The following is a 24,722-nucleotide window of genomic DNA, read 5'->3' as shown; positions in this document are numbered from 1 at the left end:
ACAACAATTACAAGGCAGTACTACATCTACTTCACTCTAGTGAGTACCAGACCTATATGGGGTGGTAGGTGAGTGTGTCCCATACAACAACTACTAGGTAGTACTCCACATACTTCACTCTAGTGAGTACCAGACCTATATGGGGTGGTAGGTGAGTGTGTCCCATACAACAATTACTAGGTAGAACTCCATCTACTTCACTCTAGTGAGTACCAGACCTATATGGGGTGGTAGGTGAGTGTGTCCCATACAACAACTACTAGGAAGTACTCCACATACTTCACTCTAGTGAGTACCAGACCTATATGGGGTGGTAGGTGAGTGTGTCCCATACAACAACTACTAGGTAGTACTCCACATACTTCACTCTAGTGAGTACCAGACCTATATGGGGTGGTAGGTGAGTGTGTCCCATACAACAACTACTAGGTAGTACTCCACATACTTCACTCTAGTGAGTACCAGACCTATATGGGGTGGTAGGTGAGTGTGTCCCATACAACAATTACTAGGTAGTACTCCATCTACTTCACTCTAGTGAGTACCAGACCTATATGGGGTGGTAGGTGAGTGTGTCCCATACAACAACTACTAGGTAGTACTCCACATACTTCACTCTAGTGAGTACCAGACCTATATGGGGTGGTAGGTGAGTGTGTCCCATACAACAACTACTAGGTAATACTCCATCTACTTCACTCTAGTGAGTACCAGACCTATATGGGGTGGTAGGTGAGTGTGTCCCATACAACAATTACTAGGTAGTACTCCGCCTACTTCATTCTAGTGAGTACCAGACCTATATGGGGTGGTAGGTGAGCGTGTCCCATACAACAATTACTAGGTAGTACTCCATCTACTTCACTCTAGTGAGTACCAGACCTATATGGGGTGGTAGGTGAGTGTGTCCCATACAACAATTACTAGGTAGTACTCCATCTACTTCACTCTAGTGAGTACCAGACCTATATGGGGTGGTAGGTGAGTGTGTCCCATACAACAATTACTAGGTAGTACTCCATCTACTTCACTCTAGTGAGTACCAGACCTATATGGGGTGGTAGGTGAGTGTGTCCCATACAACAATTACTATTTAGTACTCCATCTACTTATCTCTAGTGAGTACCAGACCTATATGGGGTGGTAGGTGAGTGTGTCCCATACAACAATTACTAGGTAGTACTCCATCTACTTCACTCTAGTGAGTACCACACCTATATGGGATGGTAGGTGAGTGTGTCCCATACAACAATTACTAGGTAATACTCCGCCTACTTCACTCTAGTGAGTACCAGACTTATATGGGGTGGTAGGTGAGTGTGTTCCATACAACAATTACTAGGTAGTACTCCATCTACTTCACTCTAGTGAGTACCAGACCTATATGGGGTGGTAGGTGAGTGTGTCCCATACAACAATTACTAGGTAGTACTCCATCTACTTCACTCTAGTGAGTACCAGACCTATATGGGGTGGTAGGTGAGCATGTCCCATACAACAATTACTAGGTAGTACTCCATCTACTTCACTCTAGTGAGTACCAGACCTATATGGGGTGGTAGGTGAGTGTGTCCCATACAACACTTACTAGGTAGTACTCCATCTACTTCACTCTAGTGAGTACCAGACCTATATGGGGTGGTAGGTGAGTGTGTCCCATACAAAAAATACTAGGTAGTACTCCATCTACTTCACTCTAGTGAGTACCAGACCTATATGGGGTGGTAGGTGAGTGTGTCCCATACAACAACTACTAGGTAGTACTCCACATACTTCACTCTAGTGAGTACCAGACCTATATGGGGTGGTAGGTGAGTGTGTCCCATACAACAACTACTAGGTAGTACTCCACATACTTCACTCTAGTGAGTACCAGACCTATATGGGGTGGTAGGTGAGTGTGTCCCATACAACAACTACTAGGTAGTACTCCACATACTTCACTCTAGTGAGTACCAGACCTATATGGGGTGGTAGGTGAGTGTGTCCCATACAACAATTACTAGGTAGTACTCCATCTACTTCACTCTAGTGAGTACCAGACCTATATGGGGTGGTAGGTGAGTGTGTCCCATACAACAATTACTAGGTAGTACTCCACATACTTCACTCTAGTGAGTACCAGACCTATATGGGGTGGTAGGTGAGTGTGTCCCATACAACAATTACTAGGTAGTACTCCGCCTACTTCACTTTAGTGAGTACCAGACCTATATGGGGTGGTAGGTGAGTGTGTCCCATACAACAATTACTAGGTAGTACTCCACCTACTTCACTCTAGCGAGTACCAGACCTATATAGGGTGGTAGGTGAGTGTGTCCCATACAACAATTACTAGGTAGTACTCCGCCTACTTCACTCTAGTGAGTACCAGACCTATATGGGGTGGTAGGTGAGTGTGTCCCATACAACAATTACTAGGCAGTACTCCATCTACTTCACTCTAGTGAGTACCAGACCTATATGGGGTGGTAGGTGAGCATGTCCCATACAACAATTACTAGGCAGTACTACATCTACTTCACTCTAGTGAGTACCAGACCTATATGGGGTGGTAGGTGAGTGTGTCCCATACAACAACTACTAGGTAGTACTCCACATACTTCACTCTAGTGAGTACCAGACCTATATGGGGTGGTAGGTGAGTGTGTCCCATACAACAACTACTAGGTAGTACTCCACATACTTCACTCTAGTGAGTACCAGACCTATATGGGGTGGTAGGTGAGTGTGTCCCATACAACAATTACTTGGTAGTACTCCATCTACTTCACTCTAGTGAGTACCAGACCTATATGGGGTGGTAGGTGAGTGTGTCCCATACAACAACTACTAGGTAGTACTCCACATACTTCACTCTAGTGAGTACCAGACCTATATGGGTGGTAGGTGAGTGTGTCCATACAACAAAACTACTAGGTAATACTCCCTCTACTTCACTCTAGTGAGTACCAGACCTATAGGGGTGGTAGGTGAGTGTGTCCCATACAACAATTACTAGTAGTACTCCGCCTACTTCATTCTAGTGAGTACCAGACCTATATGGGGGTCGTAGATGGGCGGGTTCCATACAACATTACTAGGCAGTACTCCATCTACTTCACTCTAGTGAGTACCAGACCTATATGGGGTGGTAGGTGAGTGTGTCCCATACAACAATTACTAGGCAGTACTCCATCTACTTCACTCTAGTGAGTACCAGACCTATATGGGGTGGTAGGGAGTGTGTCCCATACAACAATTACTAGTAGTACTCCATACTTCACTCTCTAGTGATACCAGACTATATGGGGGGTAGGTGTGAGTGTGTCCCATACAACAATTACTATATTATTACTCCATCTACTTACTCTAGTGAGTACCAGCACCTATATGGGAGCGAAGTTGTTAAGGATCTATAAAACAATCCAAGTTTTCGTAAATAAAGGAATGTTTGCATCATTTATGTTTTCAGGGATGTTTTGTTATTTTTTAAAATGTAATTAAAACAGTTCCGTATTATAATTGGTCTCCTGTCCTCGAGACGTGGGCAAAGACACTCTGTATGTAATGCTTATTTTGTTATCGGATCTGAATGTAAATATAATCGGGATAAGGGTTATACTGGTCTACCAAAACAAGAAAACATTTTGAGTCACCATTTTGAGGCGGTTATACCATGTGGTGCCATTTTCGGTGTCCTGAAAGAGTATTGCGAGGGGGTCATCCAGATTTTGCAGTTGTTATATGTTCATGCTTGTATTGTTAACACGAATTACTTAAGCCAAACCTTATTATTGGACCGTACTAATGCATTTAGTACTGCGATAACTTTGAAATAAAAGTTAAATGACCAATATACGATGTACAACTTGACAACTGTTTAACTTTCTTATCTAAAAATGTATTGCCGATGTGCGTGAAGCAATGTATCTGTTAATTAAAGACACATAAACTGTAATTGGATATCACCGTAACCAGCTTTTTCCATATTCACCGGTGCAGTCAAAATGCGAATTTTATTTCTTTAAATTTAAGTCTGGCTTATTTTACGAACTTATTCGAAGACAAATTTTATGATAATACATACTCGGAAATAGTTTACTGTTAAATTAATCCATCTTTCCTAATAATACAGCTATCCTAGTTTGCTCGTAAATATATCCTCCTGACGCAGCCTGTAACAAGACATGCGTCCTAGCAACTAATAAAAGTGTCAAAGTGGAAATTACAGTGAAATGTTAAGGTCTCATTAGTTGTTCACAATCTTCCACATTGAAACATTACACATGAAAGCAGTGCAGTGCAAGAATAGTATAATATTATTAAGGGTTCAAGTTCCTGTCTATGTTTTAATTATTATACCATTAGTTTTTATTGTATAAATGTTAGTTTGAATTGCAAAAATTTAAAACAACTTAAGGCTTATGATATTTTTTCTTTGTACCCAAATGCAGTTACAGCCGAACGGACAAGTAGTATAGTTTGGAGATAATTTAGTTACGTCCGAATCGGTCTCCAAGTCATGACTGCTACAATACTCTGCAGTAGAATAAGGTTGACCGTAAATCAGTAAGTTAAAAATGAAGTTCATACTTAATTGTCAACGCCCGCAGAATACCTCTCAGTTAATTTCGAGGGTTTGCGGTCCTAATTAATGTTTTGAATGGAGAGTAGTTTGGTTTGAAAATGCCATAGTCCAAGAGCACCACTATGGTCAATGGATGATGTACGTATTTGATAAGTTTGTTGCTACCAGAATGTAATCTATCTAATCTGATCGATTTTGTTCCTATCAAAATACAGTAAATATGAACAGATAACAAGGATTATTCCTTTCAGATGTATTCGACCAGAGATGGCATGTAATTGTTGTGCATTTCCACAGATTTATGTATCAGTATGTATATACCACGTGATAAGTTGCGTCATAAAATCTACGTAGGAAGGCAATATTTTGAAAAAATAAATAAAACAAAGATAACTTCACTATTTCTTCACCATTTAAAATGAAACATAGCGCAGTCTACGCCGCTTACGGGCCCCACCTTCGGTCTTTTACTAGAATTTGATTGCGAGTTTGGTTTCTTAAAACACTTCGACAAACCCTTTCACAATACGGCCGTCTGACGGAGCACTGTCAAAACTATATTTGGAACTATTTGGAAACAGGTTTGTCGAAGTGTTTGATGAAACTAATGACCTCATCAACTTTCGGAAAAAAAAAATGCAGGGCTCTTTAAGCGGCATAGACTGCCCTTTGTTTCATTTAATATGGTGTTGTAAATGAAAAGTTATCTTTGATTTAAGTCTTCATTTTAAGTACATTTTTGCCTTCCGACATAGCATATATGACGTAATTTATCACGTGGTATACACACACTGTGTATTCAAATGTGATATAGCCAACACTAAAATTTAAACGATATTTTGATATCTATGTTATCTGTATGTGTTATTGAGTGGCATATTGTGATTGATTTATTGTCGGTTGGTACTGTCCAGGGGAAGGTATTCAATATGCAACTCAAATTAATCATACATCATTGACATCATGCACTCTATTGGTCAGTTGTCAATAACAAGTAATCCGATTAGCTACATCATTCTTAGATCAAATTAAGACCAATATTGAATACCAGCCCAGTGCAAAGGATCTTTTTTATCTTAAAGCTGCCCTCCCACAGATATAGCATTTGTACATTATTTTTATTTTTTGTCTTGGAAAGAGCAATTTTTGGCGTTAATATCTGTAAACCAATTATATAAACTGACAAAAAATCAGATCGTAGATTTTCATATTTCCGTTCAAAAATTTATGTTTTATGGCTTAAACGGTTTTAAGAAAAATGCATAAAACATCAATATTTGAACTTATATATAAAAATCAGCAATCTAATTTTTTGTCAGCTGTCTTATATAACTGGTTTCCTTGGATTCTCGCAAAAATCGGGTCGTTCCAAGACAAAAAATAAAAAAAAGTTGTCAAAACGTTCAATCGGTGAGAGTGCAGCTTTAACAAACTGCAAATCAATAATACGCTTGGTGTGCTGTACATCTGATAACAGAATCAGTGATAAAGTTTAAAGAAAATAGCAGAACAAAACGAGAAAAAATAAACACCTTTTAAAAGTGTGTAGCACCACACGGAATGCCAAATTGTATTTTAGAACGGAAATACAACCAAACCCTTTAGCACTTTTACCAGATTAACCTTTAAGTAAAACCATTTTGACTTCTATGCTCGTCCGAGTTATTCATTGTTACTACGTAGGGACGTTGAGAAAGCGCAGATATTCAAATGTTTCATATAATGTAATTACTTACTGATATGTTTTACTGTTTTGTTTAAACTGTTTCAAACGTGTTTCTATGTCATCATTGCATGCATATTATATACCAAAGATGTTTATAAAACTTGAAACTTAAAAACAAAATTGGTATTTGCAATAATTCGAAGGAAAATTGGTTTATATTTTTATGTTTATACCTTATTATTTAGGAGGCATTTGCAATATGTCATTGCACACGTTGTTTGCATGAAAGTGTTTATCTTGTTTTGCTATTTAGTACATTTGAATTTGATCCTGAAAAAAATCATTTAAATCATATTCATTAAATGAGGACGATAAGCATAATTCAAAAACTCATGGTTCTTGTTCTTGTTATTGTAATGTTATGAAGGTCCTTTAAAACCAAATTGTAAACGTTTACAGATATGTCCCATTTCATATGCGGGCCAGATAAGACAATGACGGTTTATATCGTAGGCATCCCTACGTGACCTAATTGAGAAACATAAGGAGGATTCGAAAGGTAAAATAAACTTTTCAAACCAATTATGTTTTGTAATTTTAAATTAATTAGATGAATATTTAAACATTTAATATTGTAGATTTTGAAAAGCAAGTAGTCAGGCCATTAAAAGCTGAATTTGTTTGAAATACACACACACACGGTGTATCAAATTTTGGTCAACGTTTCACATAGCTTGCATTGAAAAGTTTGAGAAACAATAAGTTTGATTTTAAATAGTGTTTCAATGGAGTACAGCGGTAATATATACACTATTTAGACGTTTGACATTGTTTTGTTTTTTTAAATCAATTATTTTTTAAATGACATACATTAGCCCTGCCATTCAGCTGTATAGATACAATGTGACGGCGCCTGTAAAAAGGGCACAAGGATGGGAAGTCACATTTTAAGTTTGTAACTGAGCCCGGAGCAATATAATATTTGGGAGCGAGTCAGTGGACAGGAAATCAAAATATTTCCACCTTTGGCGTTGCTATGGCAATTTTCGCTTAACATTATGTCGGATTATGAAGAACTTGAACATTATGAAAATGACAAAATAATATTAGAAATGGTGTTTGATTAAAGTTATATTAAGTTTCAACTGCCAAAGATGTAAACGGCATGCACGTATTTATAATCATATTGTAAGTTTTAATCAGATATATGTGATTATCTTAACATTTATTGCTATGAAGGCATATTAGTAAACATGCTGCTTTCAATGAGGGCAGAAGGGTGCTCACAAAAATGACAGGGGGCAGCACTGTTTAATAACTCTTTTGTTAAAACCCTACCTTATATACACTTAACATACATAAAAAATAAAATGCAGTACCAATTGCATTTTAGCTAAACAAATTATAAGTGAGCTCTTTTACAGCATCTTCAATTATGATTTTTTACATGTTGGTGTTTGTTTTAAAACCACCACAATAGCGTTGCGGTTGCTATTTTTAAGATGCATTATAACCACATTAAGGGATGTTAAAACAGTTAGCGGCATGGCAACTGTAAACAATTGTTTGATTGCACCTGAACAATGTATATAAGTGTCATATATAATATTAAAATCCAGCAAAATTGTCTCCATCAATCAAGATGAATTGTTTAATATCAATCAAGCGAAAACTAGGTTTAGAAAAATACAGCGTGAAGCTATTGAAGCTCACGAAAATTCATACTTAGACGAGCTTAACAAAACGGCAGAGTTGGACTACAAGCTGTTCTGGAAACTCCTTCGGTCAAAAAATCCCCAAAAGTCAAACGTCTGCTCAGAGATTATCTATAGCGAAACCTCATTCACTAACGAAAAGGTTTCAGAAGGATTTATGCACCACTTCTCTAACGTCTTTAGCTGTTCAAATAGTCAAGATACACTCGCTTACCGTGACGAGGCCGAACTAAATAGCTTTCTGAACGTAAATAGTGAAAATCGAGACCTTTCCCACTTTATCACACTTCCCTTCACACCGGAAGAAATACAAAAGGTCACACAGGCACTCGCCAAACACAAAAGCCCTGGTCACGATGGTATACTGAACGAGCATGTATTACTAGGTGGGCCAGCAATAACTAGAGCGCTCACATTCTTATTCAATGCTGTAATCAAGCACGAGTCAACTCCAAGCGCATGGAAAACAAGCGTATTGGTTCCAATTTACAAAGGCAAAGGTAAAGCTAAGCGAGATCCATCAAGCTATAGACCAATATCTCTTATACCTTGTTTTTGTAAAATCTTTGAAAAGCTCTTGGCCAACAGAATATACGCCAACCCTTTACTACACAAGTCACTATTTCCTAGTCCCCAACAAAACGGGTTTCTAAAGGGTCTCAGCTGCTTGACAGCCGCATTTAACCTCCAGGAAATGATTTACCACGCTGTTGACAATGGTAGTCACGCGTACGTAGCATGCCTAGATCAAAAGGCTGCCTTCGATACTGTCCGACACCAAGCACTCTTACTTAAACTAGGTAGACTTGGTATCAAAGGTAAACCCTTACGGATTATCCAATCCTCATATAAATCCCTCAGATGTATTATCCGCGTCGGTCAAGGCTTAACGTCAGACGCCTTCGACGTCGTACGTGGCGTCAGACAAGGTGGGGTACTTTCCACTTTCTACTACCTGGTGTATATAGACGCGTTATTACGACATCTCTCCAGTTGCCGTCATGGGGCACAACTTCTGTTTGTGAATTCCGGAAGTCCCGCATTTGCAGACGACATATCACTCGTCGCTTTCTGTCCCTACGACCTCCAGTGTATGGTCGATATAGTCTACTCGTATTGCCAACGTTGGAACATAGAAATGAATGTCAACAAATCTGATGTAATAGTATTTTCACCACGCCGCTGCGTCCCCCAAATCCTTATCATGTACGGTGAGCGTATCATCCAACAAGTCACATCCACTACTCATCTAGGTATACTGCAGGATTCAAACTTAAAACTGCACGGACGCATAACACAACGCATTCAAAAAGCGAAAAATGCCCTATTCTCTATGGTCGGGCAGGGTGTCCATCCGTTCGGAGTAGGCCCTCTCGTTTCATGCAGCTTATACCAAAAGATTATTGTCCCGATAACACTTTACGGCTCTGAACTATGGAACAACATGACCGTAAATGACACAAAAACAGTCGATCGATTTCAACACTTTGTGGCAAAGAAAGTGCAAGGTTTTCCCTCCCAAGTTAGATCTGATATGTCGGAATCCATGCTCGGACTTAACCGCCTCTGTAGCCAGATCGATAAACGCAAACTGATGTTTTTGTATACAATTTTAAGTTTGCCTCAACATTGTATAACGAAAGAGATTTTCATCAGGAAATATTGTATGTATTTGGAAGACAATTACTCTGTTAAACTTGGTTTTATCCCGGACATATGCAGAATACTCACAAAGTACAATTTGCAATTTTTACTTAATGAGTACCTTACCGTGTCATTTCAAGTACCACTCAAAACAACATGGAAAAGGATTGTTAATAACTCAGTCAAATTACTAGAACTCAACTGCTGGGAAAATCGCACCGCAAATGACTGTGACTTTATATTGTTTCGAATCCTCCACCCTGTAGTCTCGCCTTCTATAATATACGCTGTTTCAAGAAAAAGTGTATTCAGGGAGACTCTTAGATTAATAGCAAAACTATGGTGCAGATCAGCTGTGCTTGCGACAAGAACCTGCATTAAATGTGACAGGATATACCAGGAAGAACTGACACATGTTCTGTGTGAATGTAAAGCTACACTATTCGAAAAAGCAAACTTTACAAACCAACTAAAGGAAGCTTTCAACCACGACTTTTGTGACACTCTTTCTTCTCTTGACAGCCTTACCTGGTGCTTAAAGGTTTTAGGGGCCCCAATCGAGCCACTACTGGAAATCTATCAACACGTCGTATTTTTGAAATTATGTTTTAAATTTATTACACGCTGTTTAAACAGATACTTTTACTAACCTTTCGTTAGTAAAATCCAAGCTCTACAATGTGCTGTTTCGTCTAGGCGGGAGTCAACATAGTGACATTTTTCATATAAAACTGCTAGGCAATTTATGGATTACTCTTATCAATTAATCTATGCTCATGTTATCCTTCTAATGTAAACAAAATTATGTATGCTATAACTCGCTGCTGCAAATCTCTTGTATTTCGTTTTGACAAGATTTTTGCATCCAAGCGGCGAATCACATACACCTATACTATCATGGAAGTCAAATAGACTAATCTTATTTGCATGTAGAATATAAGCTTTCTATTTATACTTAGATATGAAGCTATATCCTGCAATGTTTGTATAAATATTTTGACACCAATACGCAATAATTTAGAACTGTACTATTATTATACATATAATATATACGTTCTATGTCTATAAATGTTTATATATACCATGAAAATCTCCAGCCATGGGGGAAATAAAGATGTTGAGTTGAGTTGAGTTGAGACAAATTCGTAAAATCAATGCTAATGTGTTGGGTCAATCCTTTCAAGCTGTCTTGCCATTGAAACAAGACAAACGCTATATATGTCAAAATTCACATGTGACTTTTTACTTAATTGTGAGTTGTCAGGCACCCAGTCTAAGGAAATCGGTAAAACATGTAAAACTTCTTTTTTAAATCAATATTAATTTATTTTTTAATTATTTGGCTTGGATGCAAGTATCATAATGATACAAGAACCAAGTATTATAAAAGTTCTTCCGCGAAACCTTTAACTCGATTTTCTCAATAATAACTTTGCCGACTGTTTTACTCTTTCTTCAGGTGTCGTCACAAATGCACATACGTATTTTATTTTACTTTTTTGATCATTGGCATAAGTCAGATAAAATAATCGCGGGAACAATCGATAAAATAAATAATAATAAATACATTTTAGCAGACACAGTCAAACAATCATATGACGTCATTGAAATCACTGCAATATTTAACATTAGTCTTTCTAAATGAAAACAAAATGATTATATATTTGTAGATGGATCGGTCATGGATAATATGGCTTCTTGTACTTTCAACAACATTACAGCAGATCCTAGGTCAAGGTTAGTGAATGAACCACATGGTTCAATCGTGTTTACTCTTTGAGATGCAGAATGAATAACATAAACTGTACTTATAAGAAGCTTATGTCTCTATTTTACTAAGAAAATACAAAATCCTCGCTTTTTTGCTAGCTCTTTAGTGATCTGCTTAAGGGGATACATAAGAATGCAACATTTAAGCAAAGACTTAGAGTAAAACCATTTTATATACTTCTGAAGTATTCGTGAAGTAACTGTGAAAGAAATTTGACCTATTTTTTCATTTAAACAGTAATTGAACATGGATGTTCTAAATAACACATTCTTACAATGACAGCCCGGAATCTCGTAGAGATTATGGTATTTTTGTTGAGCTTTATCAGCAGTTCATGCAAAAAGCCTGACCATCGATTTCAATGCAATTCGATCATCAAAATGATTCTACTGCAGTGCATTGACCAGTAAATGGCCTTTAATGGACTGAGGAAAATTCGAAATGATGTTGTTAAAAAGCATTACTGTCAATCTAGCTTAAGTCGTGTACACAAAACATACTATTGTAAATAAAGGTTTGTAAAATTGCGTTTGTTTCATGGAATGAGGAAAATTTTTAACAGCAGTACACTTGTACCACTGTGATTTTGTACACTTGCATTAATTTATCCTGTGATGAAAGTTACCTTGATACAAAAGTTCAATCCGTCTACCAATATAAGTAATAGTTGTAATTTCATGATAACATTGGTCGCCTTGCAATCTGTATGTTGTTTCTTTAAATTGGACAGTATATTTGCACAGTTATGTAGATGATTGACCGGAAAATCTTTTACATTACATGCATTTAAAGTAGATTGCGGTGCCTTCAAAATAATTACCGTATAACAACAATCTCGCTTGAAAATTAAATGAAGTGTTGCCTTCATTGCAAATTGAATGAGGTCCTTTATTATTCATATACTATTCAAAGTGTTATCTTCCCTTAATCAGATATGTTATTTTTCCTAAGGATCTGTATTTCCTGCTCGAGAATTCCGTGGTGTTTGGGTCGCGACTGTGGCAAACATTGACTGGCCAACATCGAAATACCACACCACAGCTCAACAGAAACAGGTGAGTTAGTCATTTTAACGTTATACCACGCCTAAGCCCAGCAGAAACAGGCCACTAGAGTGAGTTATCGTAAAATCACACCCACGCCCAGCATAAATAGGGTAGCACAGTCGTTTCATCGCAATACCACACCACAGCCCAGCAGGAACAGGTAAGTAATTCCTTTAATCGTAATACCACACCACAGCCCAGCAGGAACAGGTTAGTAAGTCCTTTAATCGTAATACCACACCACAGCCCAGCAGAAACAGGTTAGCAAGTAGTTTAATCGTAATACCACACCACAGCCCAGCAGAAACAGGTTAGCAAGTAGTTTAATCGTAATACCACACCACAGCCCAGCAGAAACAGGTAAGTAAGTCCTTTAATCGTAATACCACACCACAGCCCAGCAGGAACAGGTTAGTAAGTCCTTTAATCGTAATACCACACCACAGCCCAGCAGGAACAGGTAAGTAAGTCCTTTAATCGTAATACCACACCACAGCCCAGCAGAAACAGGTAAGTCAGTCCTTTAATCGTAATACCACACCACAGCCCAGCAGGAACAGGTTAGTAAGTCCTTTAATCGTAATACCACACCACAGCCCAGCAGGAACAGGTTAGTAAGTCCTTTAATCGTAATATCACACCACAGCCCAGCAGGAACAGGTTAGTAAGTCCTTTAATCGTAATACCATACCACAGCCCAGCAGGAACAGGTTAGTAAGTCCTTTAATCGTAATACCACACCACAGCCCAGCAGGAACAGGTTAGTAAGTCCTATAATCGTAATACCACACCACAGCCCAGAAGAAACAGATTAGTAAGTCCTTTAATCGTAATACCACACCACAGCCCAGCAGGAACAGGTTAGCAAGTAGTTAAATCGTAATACCACACCACAGCCCAGCAGAAACAGGTTAGCAAGTAGTTTAATCGTAATACCACACCACAGCCCAGCAGGAACAGGTAAGTAAGTCCTTTAATCGTAATACCACACCACAGCCCAGCAGGAACAGGTAAGTAAGTCCTTTTATCGTAATACCATACCACAGCCCAGCAGGAACAGGTTAGTAAGTCCTTTAATCGTAATACCATACCACAGCCCAGCAGGAACAGGTTAGTAAGTCCTTTAATCGTAATACCATACCACAGCCCAGCAGGAACAGGTTAGTAAGTCCTTTAATCGCAATACCATACCACAGCCCAGCAGGAACAGGTTAGTAAGTCCTTTAATCGTAATACCACACCACAGCCCAGCAGGAACAGGTTAGTAAGTCCTTTAATCGTAATACCATACCACAGCCCAGCAGGAACAGGTTAGTAAGTCCTTCAATCGTAATACCATACCACAGCCCAGCAGGAACAGGTTAGTAAGTCCTTCAATCGTAATACCATACCACAGCCCAGCAGGAACAGGTTAGTAGGTCCTTTAATCGTAATACCATACCACAGCCCAGCAGGAACAGGTTAGTAAGTCCTTTAATCGTAATACCACACCACAGCCCAGCAGGAACAGGTTAGTAAGTCCTTTAATCGTAATACCACACCACAGCCCAGCAGGAACAGGTTAGTAAGTCCTTTAATCGTAATACCATACCACAGCCCAGCAGGAACAGGTTAGTAAGTCCTTTAATCGCAATACCATACCACAGCCCAGCAGGAACAGGTTAGTAAGTCCTTTAATCGTAATACCATACCACAGCCCAGCAGGAACAGGTTAGTAAGTCCTTCAATCGTAATACCATACCACAGCCCAGCAGGAACAGGTTAGTAAGTCCTTCAATCGTAATACCATACCACAGCCCAGCAGAAACAGGTTAGTAAGTCCTTTAATCGTAATACCATACCACAGCCCAGCAGGAACAGGTTAGTAAGTCCTTTAATCGTAATACCACACCACAGCCAAGCAGGAACAGGTTAGTAAGTCCTTTAATCGTAATACCATACCACAGCCCAGCAGGAACAGGTTAGTAAGTCCTTTAATCGTAATACCATACCACAGCCCAGCAGGAACAGGTTAGTAAGTCCTTTAATCGCAATACCATACCACAGCCCAGCAGGAACAGGTTAGTAAGTCCTTAAATCGCAATACCATACCACAGCCCAGCAGGAACAGGTTAGTAAGTCCTTCAATCGTAATACCATACCACAGCCCAGCAGGAACAGGTTAGTAAGTCATTTAATCGTAATACCATACCACAGCCCAACAGGAACAGGTTAGTAAGTCCTTTAATCGTAATACCATACCACAACCCAGCAGGAACAGGTAAGTAAGTCCTTTAATCGTAATACCACACCACAGCCCAGCAGGAACAGGTTAGTAAGTCCTTTAATCGTAATACCGCAACACAGCCCAGCAGGAACAGGTAAGTAAGTCCTATAATCGTAATACCACACCACAGCCCAGCAGGAACAGGTTAGTAAGTCCTTTAATCGTAATACCACACCACAGCCCAGCAGGAACAGGTAAGTAAGTCCTTTAATCGTAATACCACACCACAGCCCAGCAGGAACAGGTTAGTAAGTCCTTTAATCGTAATACCACACCACAGCCCAGCAGGAACAGGTTAGTAAGTCCTTTAATCGTAATACCATACCACAGCCCAGCAGGAACAGGTTAGTAAGTCCTTTAATCGTAATACCACACCACAGCCCAGCAGAAACAGGTTAGTAAGTCCTTTAATCGTAATACCATACCACAGCCCAGCAGGAACAGGTTAGTAAGTCCTTTAATCGTAATACCACACCACAGCCCAGCAGGAACAGGTAAGTAAGTCCTTTAATCGTAATACCACACCACAGCCCAGCAGGGACAGGTTAGTAAGTCCTTTAATTGTAATACCACACCACAGCCCGGCAGAAACAGGTTAGCAAGTAGTTTAATCGTAATACCACACCACAGCCCGGCAGAAACAGGTTAGCAAGTAGTTTAATCGTAATACCATACCACAGCCCAGCAGGAACAGGTAAGTAAGTCCTTTAATCGTAATACCATACCACAGCCCAGCAGGAACAGGTTAGTAAGTCGTTTAATCGTAATACCACACCACAGCCCAGCAGGAACAGGTTAGCAAGTTCTTTAATCGTAATACCATACCACAGCCCAGCAGGAATAGGTTAGCAAGTCCTTTAATCGTAATACCACACCACAGCCCAGCAGGAACAGGTTAGTAAGTCCTTTAATCGTAATACCATACCACAGCCCAGCAGGAACAGGTTAGTAAGTCCTTTAATCGTAATACCATACCACAGCCCAGCAGGAACAGGTTAGTAAGTCCTTTAATCGTAATACCATACCACAGCCCAGCAGGAACAGGTTAGTAAGTCCTTTAATCGCAATACCATACCACAGCCCAGCAGGAACAGGTTAGTAAGTCCTTTAATCGTAATACCATACCACAGCCCAGCAGGAACAGGTTAGTAAGTCCTTCAATCGTAATACCATACCACAGCCCAGCAGGAACAGGTTAGTAAGTCCTTCAATCGTAATACCATACCACAGCCCAGCAGGAACAGGTTAGTAAGTCCTTTAATCGTAATACCATACCACAGCCCAGCAGGAACAGGTTAGTAAGTCCTTTAATCGTAATACCACACCACAGCCCAGCAGGAACAGGTTAGTAAGTCCTTTAATCGTAATACCATACCACAGCCCAGCAGGAACAGGTTAGTAAGTCCTTTAATCGTAATACCATACCACAGCCCAGCAGGAACAGGTTAGTAAGTCCTTTAATCGCAATACCATACCACAGCCCAGCAGGAACAGGTTAGTAAGTCCTTTAATCGTAATACCATTCCACAGCCCAGCAGGAACAGGTTAGTAAGTCCTTCAATCGTAATACCATACCACAGCCCAGCAGGAACAGGTTAGTAAGTCCTTCAATCGTAATACCATACCACAGCCCAGCAGGAACAGGTTAGTAAGTCCTTTAATCGTAATACCATACCACAGCCCAGCAGGAACAGGTTAGTAAGTCCTTTAATCGTAATACCACACCACAGCCCAGCAGGAACAGGTTAGTAAGTCCTTTAATCGTAATACCATACCACAGCCCAGCAGGAACAGGTTAGTAAGTCCTTTAATCGTAATACCATACCACAGCCCAGCAGGAACAGGTTAGTAAGTCCTTTAATCGCAATACCATACCACAGCCCAGCAGGAACAGGTTAGTAAGTCCTTTAATCGCAATACCATACCACAGCCCAGCAGGAACAGGTTAGTAAGTCCTTCAATCGTAATACCATACCACAGCCCAGCAGGAACAGGTTAGTAAGTCATTTAATCGTAATACCATACCACAGCCCAACAGGAACAGGTTAGTAAGTCCTTTAATCGTAATACCATACCACAACCCAGCAGGAACAGGTAAGTAAGTCCTTTAATCGTAATACCACACCACAGCCCGGCAGGAACAGGTTAGTAAGTCCTTTAATCGTAATACCACACCACAGCCCAGCAGGAACAGGTAAGTAAGTCCTATAATCGTAATACCACACCACAGCCCAGCAGGAACAGGTTAGTAAGTCCTTTAATCGTAATACCACACCACAGCACAGCAGGAACAGGTAAGTAAGTCCTTTAATCGTAATACCACACCACAGCCCAGCAGGAACAGGTTAGTAAGTAGTTTAATCGTAATACCACACCACAGCCCAGCAGGAACAGGTTAGTAAGTCCTTTAATCGTAATACCACACCACAGCCCAGCAGGAACAGGTTAGTAAGTCCTTTAATCGTAATACCATACCACAGCCCAGCAGGAACAGGTTAGTAAGTCCTTTAATCGTAATACCACACCACAGCCCAGCAGAAACAGGTTAGTAAGTCCTTTAATCGTAATACCATACCACAGCCCAGCAGGAACCGGTTAGTAAGTCCTTTAATCGTAATACCACACCACAGCCCGGCAGAAACAGGTTAGCAAGTAGTTTAATCGTAATACCATACCACAGCCCAGCAGGAACAGGTAAGTAAGTCCTTTAATCGTAATACCATACCACAGCCCAGCAGGAACAGGTTAGTAAGTCCTTTAATCGTAATACCACACCACAGCCCAGCAGAAACAGGTTAGTAAGTCCTTTAATCGTAATACCATACCACAGCCCAGCAGGAACAGGCTAGTAAGTCCTTTAATCGTAATACCACACCACAGCCCAGCAGGAACAGGTAAGTAGGTCCTTTAATCGTAATACCACACCACAGCCCAGCAGGAACAGGTTAGTAAGTCCTTTAATTGTAATACCACACCACAGCCCGGCAGAAACAGGTTAGCAAGTAGTTTAATCGTAATACCACACCACAGCCCGGCAGAAACAGGTTAGCAAGTAGTTTAATCGTAATACCATACCACAGCCCAGCAGGAACAGGTAAGTAAGTCCTTTAATCGTAATACCATACCACAGCCCAGCAGGAACAGGTTAGTAAGTCGTTTAATCGTAATACCACACCACAGCCCAGCAGGAACAGGTTAGCAAGTTCTTTAATCGTAATACCATACCACAGCCCAGCAGGAATAGGTTAGCAAGTCCTTTAATCGTAATACCACACCACAGCCCAGCAGGAACAGGTTAGTAAGTCCTTTAATCGTAATACCATAACACAGCCCAGCAGGATTAGGTTAGTAAGTCCTTTAATCGTAATACCACACCACAGCCCAGCAGGAACAGGTTATTAAGTCCTTTAATCGTAATACCACACCACAGCCCAGCAGGAACAGGTTAGTAAGTCCTTTAATCGTAATACCATACCACAGCCCAGCAGGAACAGGTTAGTAAGTCCTTTAATTGCAATACCATAACACAGCCCAGCAGGAACAGGTTAGTAAGTCCTTTAATCGTAATACCATACCACCCCCAGCAGGAACAGGTTAGTAAGTCCTTTAATTGTAATACAATAACACAGCCCAGCAAGAACAGGTTAGTAAGTCCTTTAATTGTAATACCATACCACAGCCCAGCAGGAACAGGTTAGTAAGTCCTTTAATCGTAATACCACACCACAGCCCAGCAGGAACAGGTTAGTAAGTCCTTTAATCGTAATACCACACCACAACCCAGCAGGAACAGGTTAGCAAGTTCTTTAATCGTAATACCATACCACAGCCCAGCAGGAACAGGTAAGTAAGTCCTTTAATCGTAATACCATAACACAGCCCAGCAGGAACAGGTTAGTAAGTCCTTTAATTGTAATACCATAACACAGCCCAGCAGGAACAGGTTAGTAAGTCCTTTAATCGTAATACCATACCACCCCCAGCAGGAACAGGTTAGTAAGTCCTTTAATTGTAATACCATAACACAGCCCAGCAGGAACAGGTTAGTAAGTCCTTTAATTGTAATACCATACCACAGCCCAGCAGGAACAGGTTAGTAAGTCCTTTGATCGTAATACCATACCACAGCCCAGCAGGAACCGGTTAGTAAGTCCTTTAATCGTAATACCACACCACAGCCCAGCAGGAACAGGTTAGCAAGTTCTTTAATCGTAATACCATACCACAGCCCAGCAGGAACAGGTTAGTAAGTCCTTTAATCGTAATACCACACCACAGCCCAGCAGGAACAGGTTAGTATGTCCTTTAATCGTAATACCATACCACAGCCAAGCAGGAACGGGTTAGTAAGTCCTTTAATCGTAATACCACACCACAGCCCAGCAGGAACGGGTTAGTAAGTCCTTTAATCGTAATACCACACCACAGCCCAGCAGGAACGGGTTAGTAAGTCCTTTAATCGTAATACCATACCACAGCCCAGCAGGAACGGGTTAGTAAGTCCTTTAATTGTAATACCATACCACAGCCCAGCAGGAACGGGTTAGTAAGTCCTTTAATCGTAATACCATACCACAGCCCAGCAGGAACAGGTTAGTAAGTCCTTTAATCGTAATACCACACCACAGCCCAGCAGGAACAGGTTAGTAAGTCCTTTAATCGTAATACCATACCACAGCCCAGCAGGAACAGGTTAGTAAGTCCTTTAATCGTAATACCATACCACAGCCCAGCAGGAACAGGTAAGTAAGTCCTTTAATCGTAATACCATACCACAGCCCAGCAGGAACAGGTTAGTAAGTCCTTTAATCGTAATACCATGCCACAGCACAGCAGGAACAGGTTAGTAAGTCCTTTAATTGTAATACCATACCACAGCCCAGCAGGAACAGGCCAGTAGAGTAGAGTAATCGTTATATCACCCCACAGCCCAGCAGAAGAAGAAAAGCAGAGTAGAAACGAGTAATCGAAACCCCAACCCAGTCAAGCAGAAATCAGCAGTCGTTCAATCGTAATTCCACATCACAGTCGCCCAGCAGAATCAGGTTGGTAAGTCGTTAAATCGTAATACCACACAAAAGTCCAGCAGAAACAGACTAGTAGAGTCAGTAATTATATTACCACACCACAGCCTGGCAAAAACAGGCCAGTAGAGCGTCGTCATCGTAAACCCACACCCCAGCCAACATAAACAGGTCAGTAATAACAGACCACAGCCCAGCAGAAATAGGTTAATAAGACAAGTCATCGACATACTACACCAGAGCACAGCAGAATCAGGTCAATACAATCATGTTATCGTAAAACCACAGATCTGTATTTTCCTAATACCACATCACAGACTAGCAACAACATATAAGTACACTTGTTGAATCGAAATGCACAGAACAGCAGAATTAAGTCAGTACAGTCGTGAAATCGTCGTGAAGGTCCGTACAAACGTATACTAATAATACCACAGACCAGCAGAGCCAGGTTTGTACAGTCATGCAATAGTTATACCATACCAAGGTCCAGCAGAAACCGATCGGTACAGTCGTGTTGTAGTATTACCACACCACAGACCAGCAGGAACAGAAAAGTACAGTAACACAATCGTACAACTACTCCGGTGTCCATAAGAAACAGAACAGTACAGCCGTGTAATAGTAACACCACATCACAGTCCAGCAGGCATAGGCCATTACAGCCGGGTATTAGTAATACCACACCACAGTCCAGTAGAAACAGGTCAGTACAATCGTGTCGAGGTAAAACTAGACCATGGTCAAGCAGAAACAGGTACGTTAAGTTACAAAATCGTATAACCATACGGCAGCGCGACAGAAACAGGTAAGAAGATCATAGTAATACGACACCACAGTGCAGCAGAAGCAGGTCAATACAGTCGTGAAATAGGAATACGACACAACAGTCCAGCAGAAGCAGGTCGATACAGTCGTGAAATAAGAATACGACACCACAGTCCAGCAGAAGCAGGTCAATACAGTCGTGAAATAGTAATACGACACCACAGTCCAGCTGAAGCAGGTCAATACAGTCGTGAAATAGTAATACGACACCACAGTCCAGCAGAAGCAGGTCAATACAGTCGTGAAATAGTAATACGACACCACAGTCCAGCAGAAGCAGGTAAATTCAGTCGTGAAATAGAATTACGACACCACAGTCCAGCAGAAGCAGGTTAATACAGTCGTGAAATAGTAATACTACACCACAGTCCAGCAGAAGCAGGTCAATACAGTCGTGACATAGTAATACCAAACCACAGTCCAGCAGCAGCAGGTCATTACAGTCGTGAAATAGTAATACGACACCTAATTCCAGCAGAAGCAGGTCATTACAGTCGTGAAATAGGAATTCGACACCACAGTCCAGCAGAAGCAGGTCATTACAGTCGTGAAATAGAAATACGACACCACTGTCCAGCAGAAACAGGTCATTACAATGGTGAAATCGTAAATCAACACATAAACTCAGCAAAAACAGGTCAGTACAGTCGTGAAATAGTGATACCTTATCACAGTTTAGCAGAAACAGATCAGTACCGTCGTGAAAAAGTGATGCCACACCACAGTCCAGCAGAAACAGGACAGAACAGTCTTGTTGTCTTAAGACCAAAGCATAGCTCTTCATAAACATGTCAAAATATAACTATTCGAAAATATTATTGCTAAAGCTCTATAAATAATATATCAAAAATATAGCCCTATGTCACATAAGGGAATACGTTTTACATCGATCGAAACAGTATAACAATTTGATCAATTTTGAATCCAAAATATGTATTGCATTGTACCTATACCACTATATGTATTAATTTTATTCCTAAAGTAGTTCTTCAATTTCGACAGTTGTGTGATTTGTTGCAGTATGATTTTTTTTATCTACAATCAAATTTGCAGGAACTTGACGCGATCATCGAGGAGGTGCGTCAGCGTCACTTCAATGCAATCGTATTCCAGATCCGTTCAACCGGTGACGCCATGTATAACTCTTCACTTGAGCCCTGGAGCTACTACCTTACAGGTAAAAATGAGTAAATGGACACAATTGTAGAACCGATATTGTGGCGGCACGACAGCACTCCTAAGCACGAGCCGCAAATCGAGGGGTGAATGCGAAAACGTTATAAGTGACATTAAATAAAGAAGAAGATTTTCGCTTTTACCTCGAAATGTCCCGCTAAACAGTAAAAAGAGATAATGCATTCGGAGCTCCTCGGCCATTTTTTTCAAAAACAACCTCGGATGTATGCCGGTACATCAGTTGAAGTATTATTTTTTTTTAAATTATATCGTTAATTAAATTATGTGTTTTATTATGTGAGTTGTATTAATTGATCTAAGTTTAAATTGATTACCAGTGAAGTGTATAATTGCAAACATAATTAAGATTTTCAAGAGTAAAGACATAAAGTTTAACTGCTAAATAAAATTACTACGCGTTCTACTTGCAGCGGACTTAAACGTACCTCTTTTTGAGTATGTAAACCGTCCAAATACATCCGAGGTTGTTTTTGAAAAAAATGGCCGAGGAGTTCCGAATGGAGATAATGCTGACACACAATCGATAATGTTTACATCACAACAACATTCAGTAACCAAAGTTACTAAAACGGCCTGTTCCAAAGCACTGTCATACGTTATTTGTCGCATACTTGAGCATGTCCTTGTTTTATACTTTGAACGCCTTCGTTCTTATTGTTTGTTGTTATAAAAAAACTTTACAACACAGTAAAACTTTTATTATCTATATTTTGAATGGTGTGTGAACTCTGATAAAATAAATAGAAGAAATGGACAGGGCCTGAGGGCTGCCAGAGTCATGTTGTGCTATACCATGTAACCTAGCTGTATTTCTGCTACCATGGTTGATAACTACGGTAGTTGCAATGCATTGAGACGCCTTTACGTTCATGTGTTTTAATCCTGTAATTAAGTTCTAAAAAATTCTGCGATATATATTTCTACTTATTTATATGATTTGATGATCACATTTTCCAGGCCATCAGGGGCAGGCACCAAGTCCGTATTATGATCCCCTGGAGTACATGATCCAGAAAGCCCATGAGGTCGGAATAGAGGTTCATGCGTGGTTTAATCCTTACAGAGCACGATCCGGAAGTACCTCTCGCACAGGTCTCGCGTCCAACAATATGGCCAACCGGTTCCCTTCACATGCTTACGCATACGGGAATAATCTGGTAATGGATCCCGGGGCAAAGGAAGTTCAGGACTTTATTGTTGACGTGTTTTCAGATGTTGCAAGACGCTATGATGTAGACGGGATGCACATGGATGACTATTTTTATCCGTATCCAGTCAGCGGGCAAACATTTCCAGACTCTTCAACATATCATAGGTATCAGGCCTCAAGTGGTACACTTTCCTTGGCCGATTGGCGGCGTGAAAACGTCAACACTCTTATTCAGCGTCTGGGCATAGCAATACATTCAATTAAACCTTACCTTAAATTCGGTATTAGTCCTTTTGGCATCTGGAAAGCAGGTCATCCGTCCGGTATACATGGGCTGTCTTCATATGACTCTCTGTTCGCTGATTCCCAGTTATGGTTACGTCAAGGTTGGGTGGACTATCTTGCACCCCAGCTTTACTGGGCTATAGACCCACCCGCCCAGAGTTACCCTGCCCTTTTACAATGGTGGGTACAGCAGAATGACCAACACAGACACATTTACGCGGGAAACAGTTTATCTAAGATTGAGTCAAAGCACTGGGGTTCGCAGGAAATTATCAACCAAATCAAAATCTCAAGAAATCTTCGGGCAAATGAAAGTCTAGGTAATATTCAATTCAGTATGAGGTATCTGCAAAGTAATACCCAAGGTATTTCAGATGCATTTCAGAGCATATACATCTCTCGGACACTTACACCTGCTATGCCATGGCTTAGCGTTCCGACGCCGCTAACGCCAAGCATCACCGTAACCGGAAACACACTCACTTGGGCGAAAGATTCTTCCGGACATACATGGAGGGTTCTCGTGTACACTCAAACAGCTGATGCATTCGAGTTACACGATCTTTTACACAATGAACACACGTCGACACACGTCACTGACGGAGAGTATGCCGTGACGGCGATAGCACGTAACGGGGTGGAATCGCAAGTTATGTATATCCAAGTTGTCGGCGGAGTTAATAGCAATCTGGTCGGATAATTGTTATTGACATGTATTAATAATTGTAGATTAAATTAAAACAGTAAAGTTAATTCGCCTAATTCAAACGTTTTCACTATTCATTAGTAATACGTATAAAATGTTCCAATTAGTTGAAATAAGTATTTTCACATTGCAATATTTACCGATTACATGTTGCATGGCTTAAACAAGAACAGTTATATTCGATTCTCTAAAACGCGTTTGTAGTGTTGTTTCCCACACTGGTATCGAAGATTATAAGAATCTTCCATGGCCGAGAGTGTAAGATAGGTTCATTCCGACCCAAGCGTAGGGTGTTTTGCGGAAACGAGGTTTACCGCGCGAGGGTCGGGATGATCCTATCTTACACGAGCGGCTACGGTAGATGCTTTTTCTCCCTTCTCAGTTAGGCAAAATTAAGTAAAAAATAATGCATTTTTTTGCTGGAACTCTTTTGTGCTTAGTGAAAATAATTGCGTATGGATATGCGATAATTCGTGGTTGTCATGGATATGCGCGCAGTGATTCAGATTATGTAATGACGTTGTGTGCGCTTAATGTAGACGATATATTATCGGTATTCTTGCATTTTATCATAACGATAGATGCATTTTTTTCTGTATGTTATTGTTTCCCGGTCACATAGCGGCATGCCAGAAATGTAGTGAAAGCGGCTTATTAATAGTACGTTCTAAACGATAATGTTTACAGTGTTGTATTCATAGAGATTGGGGAATTCAGGTGACCTTCCGCAGTTAAGTTGTTTCGAGTGCAACTCAGTGTTTATTGTTACTGTTATGCGCGATACGGCCATTTGTTTTAATTCTGTTATTAGGAAGGCAACTCTGGGTCCATTGACTTTATGCGACCCGCAGCAA

The 24,722-nt window shown here is 40.4% G+C and overlaps 1 protein-coding gene across 1 annotated transcript; it reads left to right on the top strand.

Moving 5' to 3' along the window:
* The first annotated feature begins 6,693 nt into the window (after nt 1-6,693).
* Nucleotides 6,694-23,882, top strand: LOC128212553 (glycosyl hydrolase YngK-like). Its single transcript, XM_052918048.1, has 5 exons — nt 6,694-6,795; nt 11,266-11,332; nt 12,318-12,421; nt 21,584-21,707; nt 22,685-23,882. Exons 2-5 carry the CDS (start codon nt 11,266-11,268, stop codon nt 23,860-23,862), a joined length of 1,473 nt encoding a protein of 490 aa, XP_052774008.1. The 5' UTR covers nt 6,694-6,795; the 3' UTR covers nt 23,863-23,882.
* Nucleotides 23,883-24,722: the final 840 nt, after the last annotated feature.

Source organism: Mya arenaria, chromosome 12 (assembly GCF_026914265.1).
Source record: "Mya arenaria isolate MELC-2E11 chromosome 12, ASM2691426v1".
Classification (NCBI taxonomy): Eukaryota; Metazoa; Mollusca; class Bivalvia; order Myida; family Myidae; genus Mya; species Mya arenaria.
The sequence above is the reverse complement of the archived record's forward strand: the minus strand, read 5'-3'. Positions and strand labels throughout refer to the sequence as shown.